The sequence below is a fragment of the Vollenhovia emeryi genome, unplaced genomic scaffold (assembly GCF_000949405.1).
Source record: "Vollenhovia emeryi isolate VEMERY1.0 unplaced genomic scaffold, V.emery_V1.0 DF939121.1, whole genome shotgun sequence".
Classification (NCBI taxonomy): Eukaryota; Metazoa; Arthropoda; class Insecta; order Hymenoptera; family Formicidae; genus Vollenhovia; species Vollenhovia emeryi.
The window spans coordinates 1,531,889-1,547,937 of NW_011967245.1; the positions used below are offsets into that span (position 1 = coordinate 1,531,889).

At 45.1% G+C, this 16,049-nt stretch overlaps 2 protein-coding genes across 5 annotated transcripts in view; one reads left to right on the forward strand and one right to left on the reverse strand.

Moving 5' to 3' along the window:
• Positions 1-2,005, forward strand: part of LOC105570346 (kelch-like protein 10) — an 8,844-nt gene extending 6,839 nt beyond the window's left edge. The window contains exons 8-9 of the mRNA XM_012027475.1: positions 902-1,066; positions 1,542-2,005. Of these exons, the coding sequence (XP_011882865.1) occupies positions 902-1,066; positions 1,542-1,777 (401 nt within the window). The 3' untranslated portion in view covers positions 1,778-2,005. The remainder of the gene's footprint in view (positions 1-901; positions 1,067-1,541) is intronic.
• Positions 2,006-7,128: 5,123 nt separating this feature from the next.
• The window catches only part of LOC105570195 (protein FAM135A), a 33,317-nt gene continuing 24,396 nt past the window's right edge, over positions 7,129-16,049 (reverse strand). For 2 of the 4 annotated variants that reach the window (XM_012027213.1, XM_012027214.1), the window contains exons 7-17: positions 15,684-15,768; positions 15,047-15,241; positions 14,840-14,974; positions 14,503-14,743; positions 13,627-14,304; positions 12,539-13,500; positions 11,652-12,448; positions 10,865-11,180; positions 9,506-9,755; positions 9,182-9,409; positions 7,129-8,912 (exon numbers count right to left, since the gene is read on the reverse strand). In XM_012027213.1, the coding sequence (XP_011882603.1) occupies positions 8,707-8,912; positions 9,182-9,409; positions 9,506-9,755; positions 10,865-11,180; positions 11,652-12,448; positions 12,539-13,500; positions 13,627-14,304; positions 14,503-14,743; positions 14,840-14,974; positions 15,047-15,241; positions 15,684-15,768 (4,093 nt within the window). In that variant the 3' untranslated portion in view covers positions 7,129-8,706. The remainder of the gene's footprint in view (positions 8,913-9,181; positions 9,410-9,505; positions 9,756-10,864; positions 11,181-11,651; positions 12,449-12,538; positions 13,501-13,626; positions 14,305-14,502; positions 14,744-14,839; positions 14,975-15,046; positions 15,242-15,683; positions 15,769-16,049) is intronic. The other 2 variants (XM_012027215.1, XM_012027216.1) reach the window with 2 other exon arrangements.

Here is a 16,049-nt window from a genome sequence, read left to right on the forward strand (position 1 = left end):
TTTTTCCGGATCCAATGCTATTACACTTCAATGCATCATAAAATAGGATCGATACAGTGCCAATCATATTTATTATAGAGAAAGGAACATTTTAATCTTACATGAAAAGTTCGAAAATCTAGAATAAAATGATAGTACGTATCGTCTTTTGTCGAATATTGTGGCGCGAATTTCGTGTTGCAAGATGGAGGGACAATTTATTTTAAACGCAAGAATATATTAACTTACACTTACACAAGTTACTCTTGTCTCAATATAGTAAGTCAATTTTTTTCTAATTCCATAGAGGAGAATAATAGTTATTGATTTTATTTCGATATTGTCTTATTTTTTTTAGACTAAATGAGCCCAAGGAAGATAAAAAGTCAAGATGATAATATGACATAAATTTGGTCAATATGACATGAAATTGACGTCATCTTGACTCTTCATTTTTCCTTGGGAGGTTGTGAGAAATATAAATGCGTCAAGAATATTTCTTGCCTCGGTAACAGAAATCCTTTCTGAGGGTGTGGCGACAACTGCTTTCACTTAATACACCGAATTCACAACGCAATTATGAACAACCATGCGCGCCATAATACTGACCTGTATGTCATTGCAACAGCCTGTACAACACGCCCTCCTGTAATGTTCTCTCTGCTGTAACGAAAGAGAGACGCGGCTCGGCAAAAATGAAATCGTTAGTCGACCCTCTTAAAAGTGCCGGGTGAGCTCTTGGGAATTTTTTTCGGGTTCTTATCGTGACTCGGAATATGCACAGTGACGACGCGTAAAATGTAATAAATGCGAAGTAAGAGAGCCGCGAGGGAAAATTACGCGGTTGCCAGCGAGCGATTTTCACCTTCGCGTGAAAATATAAGCGGCTTACGATTATAAACGAATGACGTTATCGTAATAGGATCCAGTACAATCGCGTACGTCGAGTGCTACGACGCGGATTACAATGAATGGTACGATGCAGCCCCTATGAATCTTAGTCGCAGCGCGCTCAGTGCCTGTGTGATAGCGGGTTTAGCGAACGCACGAGAGTACTCCCTGGGCAAAGCGCGAGATCTCGGCCAAGGTTAGTATAATATCCGACTCGGCGGCCTTTGTCGCGGGGCCCCTCAAAGGAGATGATTAAACCTTCGGCCATACGCTCCACGCCTCCATACATATTTACGATACGCGTAAATAAACGCGCACGGTGGGCTCGCACCTCATAATCGACCCTACCACCGCAAAGTTCTCTGTACTTTCGTCGCGAGGAACGTTAAAGCGTCCGCGAAGCTCGCCCAGTGCTTGTAAAAGCGTTATTGGCGGAGAGCCAGTCGGCGAACAATCCAAATTCATCGTGGATTATCCGCAAATGTATTCCGCGCCCGTTGAAAAAGATCCGCGAGTCACATTCGCGCCCTCTAATGATCTTCGAGATGCGCGGAGCACGCGGGGGATCATTTATTCCGAAATTTGCTCGTCGCAGCACGTTTACCGCGACTTTTCACCTTTTCGCACGCGCGACGGGAATCCTGATGGATTAAACGTGGTGACCTTTCCAGGCCAGGCGACGACGAAGAATCGGGAAAAGTCCGATCAACCTGGCGAGGGCTCTGCCGGGACTAACGCTATAATCTCAGCGCAGGAGGATGAGCAAATGGATGTAAGCGAGTCGATGCACGTTGTTGGTCCCACCGACGGTATGGCCGACGGTGTTGGAAATTTTTACGAGGAGGAGAGCAGCGACGACAAGGAGATGCAGGACGAACCGTCGTACGTCGTACACGAGCTCGATTAAACGTCATTAAAAATTGAAGCGTCAGTTGGCACGACGCTGTCGTCATGTCTTACAAGTTCGCGCCCGTATGTCGTTAAAAATAATGTTCCGTACATTTGATCGAGTAAACAACCTGTGACCGATGGTACAGGATTTATAATAAATTGATATTGTTGTTATCGTGCGAACGTGAAAAATAACACGGGAAAAAATACCTCTCGAGAGATACACGAAATTGCATCGACGTTTTTAATTAATGCCGACCGTTAAGAAAATTATTCACTCGACAAAATGTGCAGGATATTATTTTCTAATAGCGTTTACAATTTTTAAGAAGGCGCAGCATTGTCTCGGCTGACTTTCTAATTGCCCAAAATTACGCGGAAAAAATTGCGGAGGAAAACACATCCCGGGGAGGAATGAATTGCTATTCGCGGACGGAAAAGGGGGGGGGGGAGGGGCGTTTTAATTGTTACAGCGTTTCAGAATTAGCCTAAACGAGCTTCTTAAATTGTACAACGAAATTCAATTTGCCGCAGGAAAGGCGCGCAAACAGGGTTAGCAAGGGGGAGGCTTGAAGTTGAATTGCGTTACGCATTAAGCAAGTTTTTGTAAGTCGTTTTCCCGCTTCTCGCAGATTAGCCGTAACACGGAAATTTTTATCGACGCAAATTAACGCGTGGCCTCGCGTGAGAGACGGCGATTCAGCGCGATTTTAATCATGATTTTGTAGGTGCGATATAATTTTTTTTCACGTTATTTTTTTTTTTTATAAATCTCTACCCTCAATTCGTAGGCACGCGTGACAGCGAGAATTATACATGCGATCGAACGGAACGCGATGCATCCGTGCACAGAGATGCCGCTATTAGTCTCTGTAAATTGGCGGAAATTTTATTCGATGCGGAATGTTCTGCGAAACGAGTATTTACACTTGATCGTACGGCGAGAAATGCCACGGAGCGTGACATTTCGCGGGGTTGTTATTTTTTATGAATACGTTTTCCGCCTTTGCGCCTCGTCTCGATGTCGCGCTCTCTCTTCGAGATTCGCGTGTAGCGTACAATCTGTTATTTTAAGTCAATTAAATCGGACCCTTTTTTAAGCCATCACGCTGTGCCTTTATTGCATCCTTGATCTTGGCGATCGCACGTTCCTGCGAATGAATTAGAAATTCGTAACTGAATATCCCGCGGATGATCCTGCGAATTCGGTTACCCGAACTTTCCGCTGACAATGAGAGAACATCGATTGTATCGGGTAAGGTACGTACGCCCTCGGCGAACTGGTGAATAACAATGATGTGTAATGGCTTGAGATTTTTTATTAATCTATCTCTCATTTTATGTATACGTAGATTTATTCATTTTTGTATACTCATATGTTATGTATAGTGTATACATTGTTACTTCTTCATTGGTGTTCCTCTTTTAAAGACGATTGTGTCTTCCTGTTAGCATATTTGCGGTTTTTATTCTTTTTCTCTTTCGCGCTTCTCTCTCTCTCTCTCTCTCTCTCTCTCGCGTTCTCTTTCTCTCCCGCTCTCTTACATTTTTTTCTTTCTCGCAAGTGATTCGATTGAGGATTACACGGTGACGCTTTTTTTATCGGACCCAGCTGCACGACACGCTTAATAATCGTGACAGGAGCGGAATACGATAGCGAGTTCTCCTTTTTTTTTTGAGTGTCGATGAATGCTTCGATGCACGCTTCAAAGTGGAAAAAGGGTATCGTTGTCGGACTGGCAATTTCTGCTTTTGGCACTGCCTTGGCACTTAACTTTCAAAAATCACTTTAAAAGCCCTCGTCACTCTAAAATTTATGGCTCTCCGATTCCGTTCGCTTTACTGGAGAATAAAGTAAAGTATAGGAGCGGAAATTTCAGAAATCAATTTAACTTTTTAATCTCCAGGAAAATGTAAATATTGAAATTATTTAACGGTACAGAGTATATACAATTCGTATTCGTATTAACGGGGGGAATCAAGTTGAAAAGGTAAACTTTATGTGCCTACTAAACGAAAGTAAACCTAGACTGTTACGCAATCTTGAAAAACACACAATGGATACTCTACACGGCCAATTTTCTGCTTTGTATCAATTTATATTTCTATCTAGTTACCTTTAATTCTCTTATGTATCTATACTTAAATTTCTCACGGGCCCCCGAAGAACGCTTGGCTAGTCCGATAAGAGCAGAATTGCCCGACGTATTTAAGATTTCACTCGTCAATTATTCGTTAAGTGTCTTCAGAGGCCGTTATAATTTCATAAAGAAAATCTCGCTATGTACCCAACCGCGCTGGGATGGCGCCACGGGATAGAGGAAAGGAATGAATACACGAATCGTAAATTACGCAAGGACATACCCACCAAAAATGCAACAACGACTTTATGTCCCTGAAATTGATTTTTCGGTCCGGAGAAAATCTCTCTAAAACATGTCGAGAAACGGAACGCGGAACTCGTTCGATCGATCGCGATCCCGATCACCATTGATCCGATCGCGTTCTCATCGTTCCCCGATAAATCTCTAGAAAATTGTTGCCTTAGGTGGTAAGTTAAAAAAACTTAAGTTTACATGACGAGAGTATACAAAGTTGCAATTATCGCGGCTAGAGCGTGATTACAGAGTCGATTACAACGTGAAACGACGATATAATTGAGCAAATAATAGGATAACAATAAAAATTCCTTTTGATCGGTGTTCCTCGCGAAGGAGCAAATCGAAAAGCTTTCCGGATCTCCGAACCTCCGTTTTTCCATTTTCCGCCGTCTGTAATCTCCTTCTCGCGCACGATTTGTAACGCGTTATTGATAACAGACAAAGAGAGGAGATGGCCTGTCTTTCTCGCAATCGATACATGACGCGCGTAAACGTCATCGGCGAGATTTATTCGCAGTTGAGGGTACAACATATACGCGGCGATTTACCTGATAAACGTGTCGCTGCGGAGTGAAAATTTGATTAAAGGGACAGTCAGAACATGAATTTTTTACCCATATGCGCACTCGTCGCGTTCATTGATGGCACACGAACGTCATAAATCTGCGACAGAGGTCGGCAACTGTAGACGAACATAACTCCCAGCTCTGAATTGTGACTAATATTGCACGGTTATTTAATTTCAATTCGAGATTTCCTACGTCAAATAAAACTTACGCGATAAATTATATTTCCTGACAAAACTTTCTGCCGAAGTCGCAACATTCTGTGAAAATTATTATACTCGAAATACTTAGAATTCGGAACAATAGAGACAGTTACTGACAATTGAATCGATAAAATCATACACGATTATGCCATACCGCACATAAATTTGCATCAGCAAGTATAATTTTACATCACACAAAAAAGAATTTCAATTAAGGTACATTCAAGTATTGTACAATATAAAATCTCGAAAATTCGTTTTCCGAAAAGCAGCTCGTCAAAAGATTGGTATAGATAGTAAACGATTATATTTACACATGTTATTGTTGTTTTGTCGATATTTTTACGGGGATAAGAAGAAAGTACAGGTAATTTTTGAAAACTGTGCTTGCCATTATCTCGATATTAAAAGGGTCAGATCGGTGAACGTCCAGGAAAATAATTTATTTTAGTTTTAGACAGAGAGAGACTGGAGTGCGACGACTTTCGCACATGTTCCATAAGCTTTCTTTTAGTCTGATGCAAAGTTGCACTTGTTCATGTAACTGTTCATCACGATTACCAGGCTAGAACGGCTTGCAACAACATATACGATTGTAGTATACATGTTAATGGTGGTTATAGGTAATCGTTTTCATGACGATACACGTAAACGTTTCTTACGCATATAAATGGTTTACACTGGATGATACGAGTGACAGGGATTTGCATGCGATACGATATTACTCGCATATTGAGAGCCGATGTATGATCCACGTGATCCGCTTTTAACACATATGTTACGATAGAATTGCTGTAAAAATTATTATTCTCTACGCGTTTGCGCCCGGGACAGTGTGTATATGTGTGTGTGTGTGTGTGTGTGTGTGCGCGTGTGCTCAGAGATTTGTAGCGCGAGAATTGTGGAGTGGAAGATTATAAAGGGCTATCCGTCATGTACATGCGTTTATCTCCGCAAATACGTGTTTTATAAAACGAAAGTGTAGAACGTACGTTTGCAAATTTCGTTTGTAAACGAAATTTCCGAAATATCGAGAACGATGCGCGACGATGCTGATCGAAGCCTCGCGGGAAGTCTTCTAATCTCTCATTTTGGAAAAGAATACGCGCAGAGAATTGTCTCTTAAAATTTATCCTGAAAATCGTGCAATCGTGGGCAAACGTGGCATTTTGACGAATTTTATAAGAGATTTTTGAAATTTTACCACACATTTTACTAGTAAAACGTACGGCAAAATTTCAAAAGATCCATATGTAGTTCTTCAAAATGCCACGTTGTCCCACGAGTACATAATTTTCAGGATAAATTTTAAGAGAACATTCTCTCCGCGTAGCTGCTGAAATATAATAGCTCTTATGACATTCCACTCCATAATTTGTTGATACGCGCTGGAATGGACGCCTCGTACTTCAGCTCTCAGTTTATAAGACTGCAGTGTATTGTGGATACATATAATATATATATGTATATGTACAATCGCGATTATCGTTTACAGAATATTGGCTCTTATTAATACTATTTTATATTACATTGCTTCACAAATAGGGACATACAATGGACATATCGTGTTCGTTAAAAATGTTAAATGCACATTTGTATAGTACACAATACAAACATCTAACATATATCCATTTGATTTCTCGGAATTCCTATATCTCCCACAAAAATTGTTTCCGTAACCGTCGAAGTACGAGGCGCCATTTTCGCGCTGATGCCGCTACTCGATACGCGGAGCGTCAGAAACTCACCCTTGAATTTTAACGATAAAATCTGAAACGAATTTAACGGTCTGCTTCTCGAGGATAGTCGTCGTTTACCGCATTTTAATATATTTAATATAATCACTGAATTTTTCACAAGTAAAAATAGATAGAGACAATAAGATTTCGGTTGGCCTTCTTCAATTACAATAATTAGGTACATGATAGATTCCCCAGTTCGTGTTCGATCGTTTAATAGGTAAAAAATTACTGACGCCTCTGAACACATTTCGATCAAGAGAACATTTATTTCGAGCAAATTTATTATTAAAATTAAGGTCAGCGGTTCCGGAACGCCCTGCAGATGGTTTTTAAGTGACGAGGGTCGAGCTCGCTTGGATCGTACGACGATTTCATCTCGACAGCGACAGCACTCGCGGACGCGACGCGACGCTTCGCGCTTGTCACTCTCCGATTAATGTAATCTTCTTTTCACCTTTTTTTTGTTATCTTTTGCTTTTCATTGATAGATTGTTCTGAGCAATTGAGATCTAGCATTTGGAGGGATTTCATATACCTGAAACGTTAGTCACTCTCGTCATCGCGCTATCGCGTCCGTTTCGCACCCTGGATACTCTCCTCCGTCGCGTTTCAGGGCGCAAGTCCTCGTTTCACCGCACTGACAATGAGACCGCCATAGGGGGATCCAGTTTGTTCGAAACGCTGATGACACCCGTCACCGTCCTCGTCTCTCTCTCTCTCTCTCTCTCTCTCTCTCGAGTCCTCTCGTTGACGTAGATAAACGCTGCTTAACATCCCACGTCCTCTCCGACGTTCCTTCCATCCTCAGTCTCTTTACTCTTTATCTCTTTTTGCCTAATCATTTTCTCTTTCAGATATTTCTTTCTCTCTTTCTCTCAGCATCGTACTCGGCTCTCATCCATCCGCTCTTCGCACTCATCGCATTCAGCATTCACACTTATCTGAGGATAACAATTGACATACGTTTCGTAACTTTCCTATACGACTAGACAATGTGTCGTTGCATTGCCTTATACTTTTTATTATTTTACTTTTGTAGTATTAATACTATTATTTTTTCTCCCCTTGACGCGCGGCTGTACATCGTGGAGAATTGATCCGACGACAGAGCCCGTGCTCGCTAAAGTCTCGTTTCTTATTTATTTCTTAAAAAAAAAAAAGGTACGTCCACGAATTCAACTGTCGTATCTGCACGCTCGTGTCGATGAATAATTTTCGTCCCCCTTTCTTCCACGTTCGCGATCCGCTTTTCGCGACGATGCCGATGAAGCTGATGTGCCGCACGACGGCCGCATACACCGTGTCCCCTCGCGATTGCTTCGTTTACGCTAGGCCGCCGAACGCGCTGGTCCGGTTTCGTTTCGATTCCTCTTCTGTCCTCGAGTACGCGAGACTTGGAGTACGTTCATTCATGCACGTCGCATCGCTCATAGCGACGGCGTGCACGACACGCTGGAATTTTCCAAGCCATCCTGCATCTCCTCTTCCCTTATCCCTTCTTCCTCTTGGTCGATATCACTACTACTACTACAGCTACCACCACCACCACCGTCACCACCGCCACCGCTACCGTCACTAGAGAATAGGTCCGTTTCACGGCGAGCTACAGGTCCATTCGACTCGAAAGCCCACGGGGGCGAACTCTCGATGAAGCGTTAACGGGAATGAATCCGAAATTCGACCGTCATGACAAATGCGCGTGACCTTGCCACGTCCGCGACTATGATCGGTATCATGATGGCACGTGAGAACCTAACGAATGTTCGATATCAAAATCGACGATCGACGGCGCGTGTCTCGTGTAAAAAAGATCGGATTGCCTCGCTTCGTGATCCCGTTCGTTCCTTTGGAAGAAGACAGCTAAGCGAGGGGGAAGAAGCGAGGCAACGCTGGACAGGACGTCTATAATATACGCTAATCACGGAATGGTCGAAGAAGCCGCAAAGAACGCGACGCCTTCCGAATCCGCGCGCGCGTTCGAGTCCTTGTTGTTCTTTTTTAATAAGCTACGGTTAATTCTTTTTCTTTTCATGTGCGCTAGACTGTTCTTTCCTTATCTGAAATATTTTAGTCCCGCGACCAGCAGGAATTTCTCGATGAAAAGCTCGGAGTCGAGGACGGCGATATGCGCGGCTCGGCCTATCAGGGCGTTCGCCGTTGGCGGTAGAGCATGATGCACGTCGTACCTGACGAGACTGACGCCGGGCGCCGACATCACCGGGTACAGAATGTTGTGCACCATCTCGCGATACGCGGCACCTGGAAGAATCGGGAGAAACGATTCGATTTCTAATTAATTTGTTTAACGTCTTTCATTGCTAATTGATTAAAGCCCCGTTTAAAGTATCAGGTAGAATATGACCAGATCATATTAGGTTACATGCAATTTCAATGGGAATAAACAATAGTTTTATCTGGTCATATTCTACTTATTACTTTGAACAGGGACGTCTTTGCTTCATCAATTTGCTTATTAAAAAGAAAACGGGCCACGAAAGCAAAATGATCGACGCTCGAACGCGAGATACCTTGATCCGTTGGATCTCGTACGGCAGCCTTGCAAAGCTCGATTCGGGCAGAGTGCAAGGGCACGTATCGATCCTGGGCGCTGCCGCACAGCAAGACGTGTTTGAACTTCTGCAGATTGCTCTTCTGGCTCAAACGGAACATGAAGGAGCGTCTCACGTCCGGCGAATCCTTCATGGCCAGTTGTAACAACGATCCGGACTTCTTCCACTTCTGCATGAACCACATGCCTATACAAGATTGGGTGACGAAATAAAAATTACATTCGAGACCGGCGCTCTTGCGATATCGGGCGATACTCCATCGCGGACACTTGTCAGGCTCACCTGCGTTCACCAAGCCGCTCGTGTTGTAAAGAGTGCCCAAGTGTGGTCCGCTCAAGCTGAGGAAGGTGTGTAGACGAGGGAGAAGCGGACGCAGCTGCGGTCGCGTCAGGGCGCTCCGGATGATTATGGTCCCAAGGGAATGCCCGATGAAGCTCACTTTCCTCGGGTTCAGACCCGACGATTCAATGTGGTAGAGAATTTCGGACACCAATCGGTCGGTCATCGTTTCGAAGTCGGAGAAGGTGTCCCCCTTTCGTATGCAAGCGACACATGACGGTTTAGTAAGGGGTTCTAGAATCTTGGACAGTTCTGAGATTTGCAAATGACAATTATTCATTTATTGATATACGCGTTGAGTTGAAGAAGTTAAAATACGTTTGCAGTATGAAAGCAACTGGCGCAATTAATTTCACTGCGACTAACACTCTGAGGATTAACGTTCTAATAATTAACGAGTTTGAGAGCTCCTATCGTCGCCAGTGGTAATTTAAACGAAAATGCAAAGCTTATAGTCGACCAGACTGGCAAAATTTCAGTAATTTACGTGATGTAACAATAATTTTATCGGGCATTACAACCTTGTTCAGACTCTGAGCCCCTTTTATTATACAAATTTGATATTATTTACTTGAAATTAACAATGTCAAACATTTCGACTAATTCATGTGATCCTTCTGAATGACGATCGAATATAAAAAAAAAACCTATCGTCAACCCTCACGTCAACATATTATTGTGTGTTATAACGGCAGCAGTTAGAGTATAAAAAATAATGTCACAGTATTTTATATATAATAAATAATATAAAATTGGTTAGTCTTCTACCGACCTTTCACAACAATTGACGTCTTTTAAAATATTTTATATCTACTCCATATGTGTTACTGTGCAGAGTGATTCGTTCCTCCATGTATTCTTATATTACTACCAATGTTACCCATTTTTTGCTGTCACATCTAATGGGTTGTTAAGAATTTTTTAATACTTGATAAGGACCAGTATTACTGGTCGAAACGTTGTATGTTCTAAACGAAATATATTGTGCCAGTTAATTGTCGACGTTATCCTTATTATTTATAAAATTTGTTATATCCGCACCTAATATCTAGCGTCCGGCTCTTATTGCCCCTTACATTGCGCCTTTTAATTAATGTTTCAGTAATTTACTTACGTTTCGGCCTTACTCCAGGTCCTTATCAGGTAACAATATTTAAACGGTGGTAGTCGGAAAACAGGAAGAGTGCATGAGCTTGTGCCAGCAAATTCGTAAGTCAGAATGTTTCCGTCGTCAAATATAAAAGTCGTGAGCTTTGCACTTTCGTTCTGACAACTTGGCGCTTGTAATTAAATGTAATTTACTTGATTCCTCTCGGACATGAGGAAATCCAGATGCGCCCCGGGCAGACCCAATTCCAGATACGTCTTGACGAGACGGAGATCGGCAGCATTGCCATCGAGACCGTGGACGCATATGATAAGGTGCGCACCCTCCGGCGAGAAGAGTCGATACTCGTCGCTGATGTGGAAGTACGGCAGGGTCGAGGCCAGGGTCGGGTAGTCACTAAGAGGCACATGGGATCTTAATGGTTGAACCGATGGCGAGGAATTCAGAAGGTCACCGTATCCGAGGGAATGGGCACGTTTATGTAAATGCAACTGTGCTTCCTCGCGTTCTCTAGATGGGAGTAAGGTAGACAGAGAAGAGAACTTAACTACGAAAGACAGAATTTTGCGAAACAACGCGAAAGCGAAATGCAAATGGCATTTAGCGCTATTAAGGAGGCGAAAGCGAGATTTCAAGAAGCATCGTCGCGTTTATATCGCGCTGGGAAACAGCGCCGTAAGAAAGAAGGAAAGAAAGAAAGAAAGAACTGAATCCCGATACCTATAAAGCATAACTCGAAGTTGGCGATTGCTGCCAAATTTTTAGGGTACTTTACATTCCATTTTCCAGACATATCGCTCGGATTCTCTGGTTGTTAAAAAAGTAATGTGTTAAATTAAGCTAATCTGAGCTTCACTGATTAGTCGGGGAAACCCTTTGGCTCGCAGCAGCTTCGAATTTTGCTCCGTGGACGTTAGGCTTAAGGAAGCGGTTCTATTTGGGTGGGCTGATCGCGTTATTATGCGCGAAAACTCGACGCACCTGTAGATCTTGCCCGAGAAGCTCATCTGCCTCTTGAACTCCTCCTTGCACTTCTTGAAATTGATGAAATCGTCCTGCGTGGACTGCAACAACTCCTTGCCCTCCTGATAACAATCCAGACAGATGTCCCTGACGCCATACACACCCTCCCTGTCCCGATCCCGGTTTCGCTGCGGACTGCAGGGCGCCGTTTTGTTCTGTTTCGGGCTCCTATTCTGCTTCACCGTCTCGTACACGTGGTAGAGCGGATTGTCGATCGGCGCCGGGGGATCGCGGAATTCCTCGGGAGGCGGCGGTTCGTCCTGGAACATCTTCGGCGGCGGCAGCCGCACCTCCTCGTACGAGTTCTCCTCCACGCTTTCCTTCGTGACGAGAGGACGATCTTTGCGCGGCACAATCTTCGACAGTTTCTGCCGCAGCTGTTCGCTCGAGAGCTTGGCTTGGTTGCGACGCTGCTCCGAGCTGGAGGTGTCGCCGCTGCTGACCCAACCCGAGCATTCGGACGTTAGGTTGCTCGAGCTCGAGCTCGGCGTGGGACTGCTGGGTCTGGTGGACGGCGGACTGAGAAGGTGCGGTATGATGGGCAGGTTGTTAGTCAGACTGTCCTTGCTGTCGCGTATCGGCATGCAGGGCAGGGAGACCGCGCTGCGTGGCACGACCACTTTGTTCTGAGTCACCGGCACGCTGGCGCATCGCAGTCTCTTTACGTTCGACGGCGGCACTCCGAGACTTGGCGGGTCCGAAGGCGTCGTGCCGTTGGTCGTCGGTGCCTCCATGGGCGATTTTATGGGTTCCATCTAAGCGAAGAGGATATTAAACCATCGGTTCAACTACGTATACAATTAAAGACACATTTTCGTATTATTTTTCAACGTTTACCACCTTACCTTCAGAATAATTTTATTGTTGTTCTCCACCTCAAGGACGCTCGTCGCAGGCGTCGAGGAGGGATGACGATACTTGGGCAATGGGGCGACTGCGGGATCTTGATATGCCGGGGGTGGCGGTGCTGGTTTCCTATTTTTATGGCTGCACTTTCTATCACTTTTGTGATTGCTCTCCTCTACCGGATGATCCGTATCGAGGACGGGCGCTGAGTGCGGTCTTCTGTTGTGCTTGTCTTTCCTTCTCTCGCGAGACTCTTTCTTCGATTCCGGCTTCAGGGCTATTACCTCGTAAATCGGTTCCTGAGCCCCATCCGCGTTTTTCTTCTCGGTTTGACCGCGTCGTTGCTTCTCCTCGTTGTAATTCTGAGTTACGCCGTTGCGAGGCGACTTGACCGATCGTTCCGCTCTCCTTCGAGTCGGCCGATCTCGCCGGAAGTCGCAGCACTCGTTGCGCACGTCGTCGAGCAGCCGATCCGTGCTCTTCGGCCTCTTCGGCTTGTCCGTCTCGTCGCGAGTCCTACCGCTGGTGTTGCCGTTCGTGCGATAGAAAAACGAGTCCGTGGTCGCGTAATAATTGGACCTCTTGCTCGCTGGATCCGCCAGGTGCAAATGGCTGCTGGTCACCGCGCTGCCATTCATGCTCTCCGGTATCTCTGGGCGACTTCTCTGCGTCATCGATGTCTTGCCGAGTGTATGATATCTGCGATTCTCGATGCCGTTCGTTTGACTGTACTTGCCCCCTGTCTGATGCCCGGATTTCCTAGAGTTCCCTCGGTAAGTGACTCTATCCAACGTCGCTGTGTGCAGCGGCTGTGGATCCTGTAAAAAGTCGCCGTTTACATTCGTCTTGGAGGATAGAAAGCTACTTTGGTCACTTGTGGTCGTTGGTAGCGGTTGGCGAGTTCCTAGACGATGACTTCGTGGCTCTAATCGTATTCTTCTGGTATCGAGAGAATGATAATCTACGAAAGAAATAAGAAATTCGTCAGTTTGTTTCCAAGAATATTAATTCGCATGTTAATTTGTCAACGTTATTCCATCAATATTATCTTATTTCATTTTGTCTTAAACCCTTGATTTTATCGTACCTTCCATCGTATTTGCCGACTTGCTTTCCGTCAAGCAGTCGGGCAATTGACTAAGGTCTAAGGCGCCCATGTACGTTGGCACAGTAAGATTCTGGTCGCAAGATTTAGACGAGGGTCGATAACCAGGCAAATGCCCACCGGGCGGCAACTCGGGAAACATCACCGCCAGCAGTGAGCTAATGGAAGAGGACTGATAGTCGGACTGCTGCTGCTGCCGGTTCGGTACCAGCATCTGCGTGGACTTGGCCCGAGGCAGGGGTATCACTGGCGTGGAGCCGAGAGATGGGTTCGGTGCGGAGCAAGCCTGCTGACCCGAGGGCGGGAAGAGGGTGCTAATGGACGGCACTGTCGACCTGGGTTTCCCCCTGGAAGGAACCGTCGCGGGTGGCGTGACATTACGACCGCCGCCACGCAGCCCCCGCGAGAACAATTGGGTCGACACAGACCTGGGCAGAGTCTTCGGCGATGTCCTGGGCTGCAGAGGCGTCGCCAGCTCGGGGCCCAGCTGGTCGAGCGACTTGCTGTGCCTCGCCGGAAGCGTGGAAGGCGTCAGTATGAGGCGGGCCTGGATCGATCCGATGTCCTGAGCTGCACCTTCGCTCCTGGGCGACCAGATGCCCATGGAGCGCGACTCCAGGATCGCCGTTATGCCGCAGCTACAGTCGTCCATGCTGGGGACTGGAAAGCACATTTCGTGTATCCGAAAAAATCGTGCGAGAATAGTACAATTATTATAAAAATCATTTTAATTGATTATTTGCGTATATGTATCATCAATTTAGAAATTTCGACTTTTATTTCTGGCCTGCTACGATTCAAATATTTCATAATATAATTTTAAATATCGCGGTAAGTATTCATTGGGCGTATACTCACCACTGTTTCTGTGTCTCTGCTGCATATCAGCGTACTGATCTTCAAAAATTAAAGGCAACGAGTGAAGATCGCCGTCCACTTCCGGACAATGGACAGGTAACGGTGGCAACGACGCGAGGTAACGCGATCTGCGAGCAGCCTCGCTTACCGCTTGATAAGACTGATAATTCGCGTCGTAACAGCCCGCTGCCGATGTTCTCGGGTTTTCTAATACGAAGAAACCCTCCGCGAACCGCTTCACCTGCAAATAATTAATTGCAAACAAATCAGAGAATTGTCGCTATTGAACGCTCTAGTATTACATTTTTAATCTTAATAATTTACAAGTCTCTCTTACTCTTAACTGATGATGAACTCGCGCTAAATGCTGATGAACCGCTTCCCGGCCGGAGAACGCTTCCAGGAAATGCTGCCAAAGAACGATATTTTGTGCGCAGAGCTGGGTTATATCAGCCTCCTCGGTGTCCATCAACTGCAAACGACCGATTTGAAGAGCACCTGCTAAAAATTGAAAGCGCGGTATGGCGCAAAAAAAAACACAAACCTTCGTGATCTCTTTGTGATTATTCTGTGCGAGCTCGAGCGCCCTTTGTTGCCAAGAAGGGAGAAGCCGTGCCAAGTCGGACAAATCGTTCAGTAAAGACTCCCTCGCGGCTAGGAGCAGCCTCGTGACTTCTTGCTGGACCAGTCTCGCGTGCTGTATCCTCGTCGTCGATCCGACGCACCTCGTAGTCGTCTCCTGAAACGATTTACTTGTGTTACCACCCAGATAGCCCAAGTCTGCCGGGACAGATTTCGTCCAAATGCTCAACTACAAATTTTGAAGGCAGACAGACTGCAGATTCCATACGGGAACTGATATACTCGACGCGTTGCCAGCGTGTCAGCAGAAATACAACATAATCTGCTCACATAACTGGACCTGTTCGATTTCTGCCGACAATCTGTTGACAGCGTATACGTTTTACAGACTCTGCTGCCAAAACGAAAGCCAAATGCGGATACATATGGCGATGGTTTTGGCGTGGGTTCCTGATGAATCTGCTGCCAATCTGTTAACATTTTGCTGACTGGGTAGGATTTACTTATTACAATTTATGGAATAATATCCGTTCAATGTCCATTTGACAGCATTATTAAATTGACGATCTGACGATTATCTCATTGTCAGACAGACTCACGATGTTTCCGAAGGTCGTCGCACTGCTGTCGCCGTTCGCCGCGGATTGCTTAAATTGCAGCCAGGGTTTCCCGCTTCGCGGTGTGCTACAATCACAATTAGACATATTACAGTGTGTATTTATGCAGAGACAATTGATTGTTATGATAAATTTAATGCAATCGGCAGCATTTACCAAAGATTCATTCATCTCTAGTAACAGCGAGACAAATTTATAATCCGGCCTTTAAATTTGTGCACGAGTCAATGTAATCACTGGCTCGTAAATTCAAATTCGAGACAAAGTTGGTTCAGGAGTTCAGAAGTCAGGCGGAAGAAATAATAAATTGTGCGGGTACTCTGGGAAAAAAAAAGATAGTTATAACCC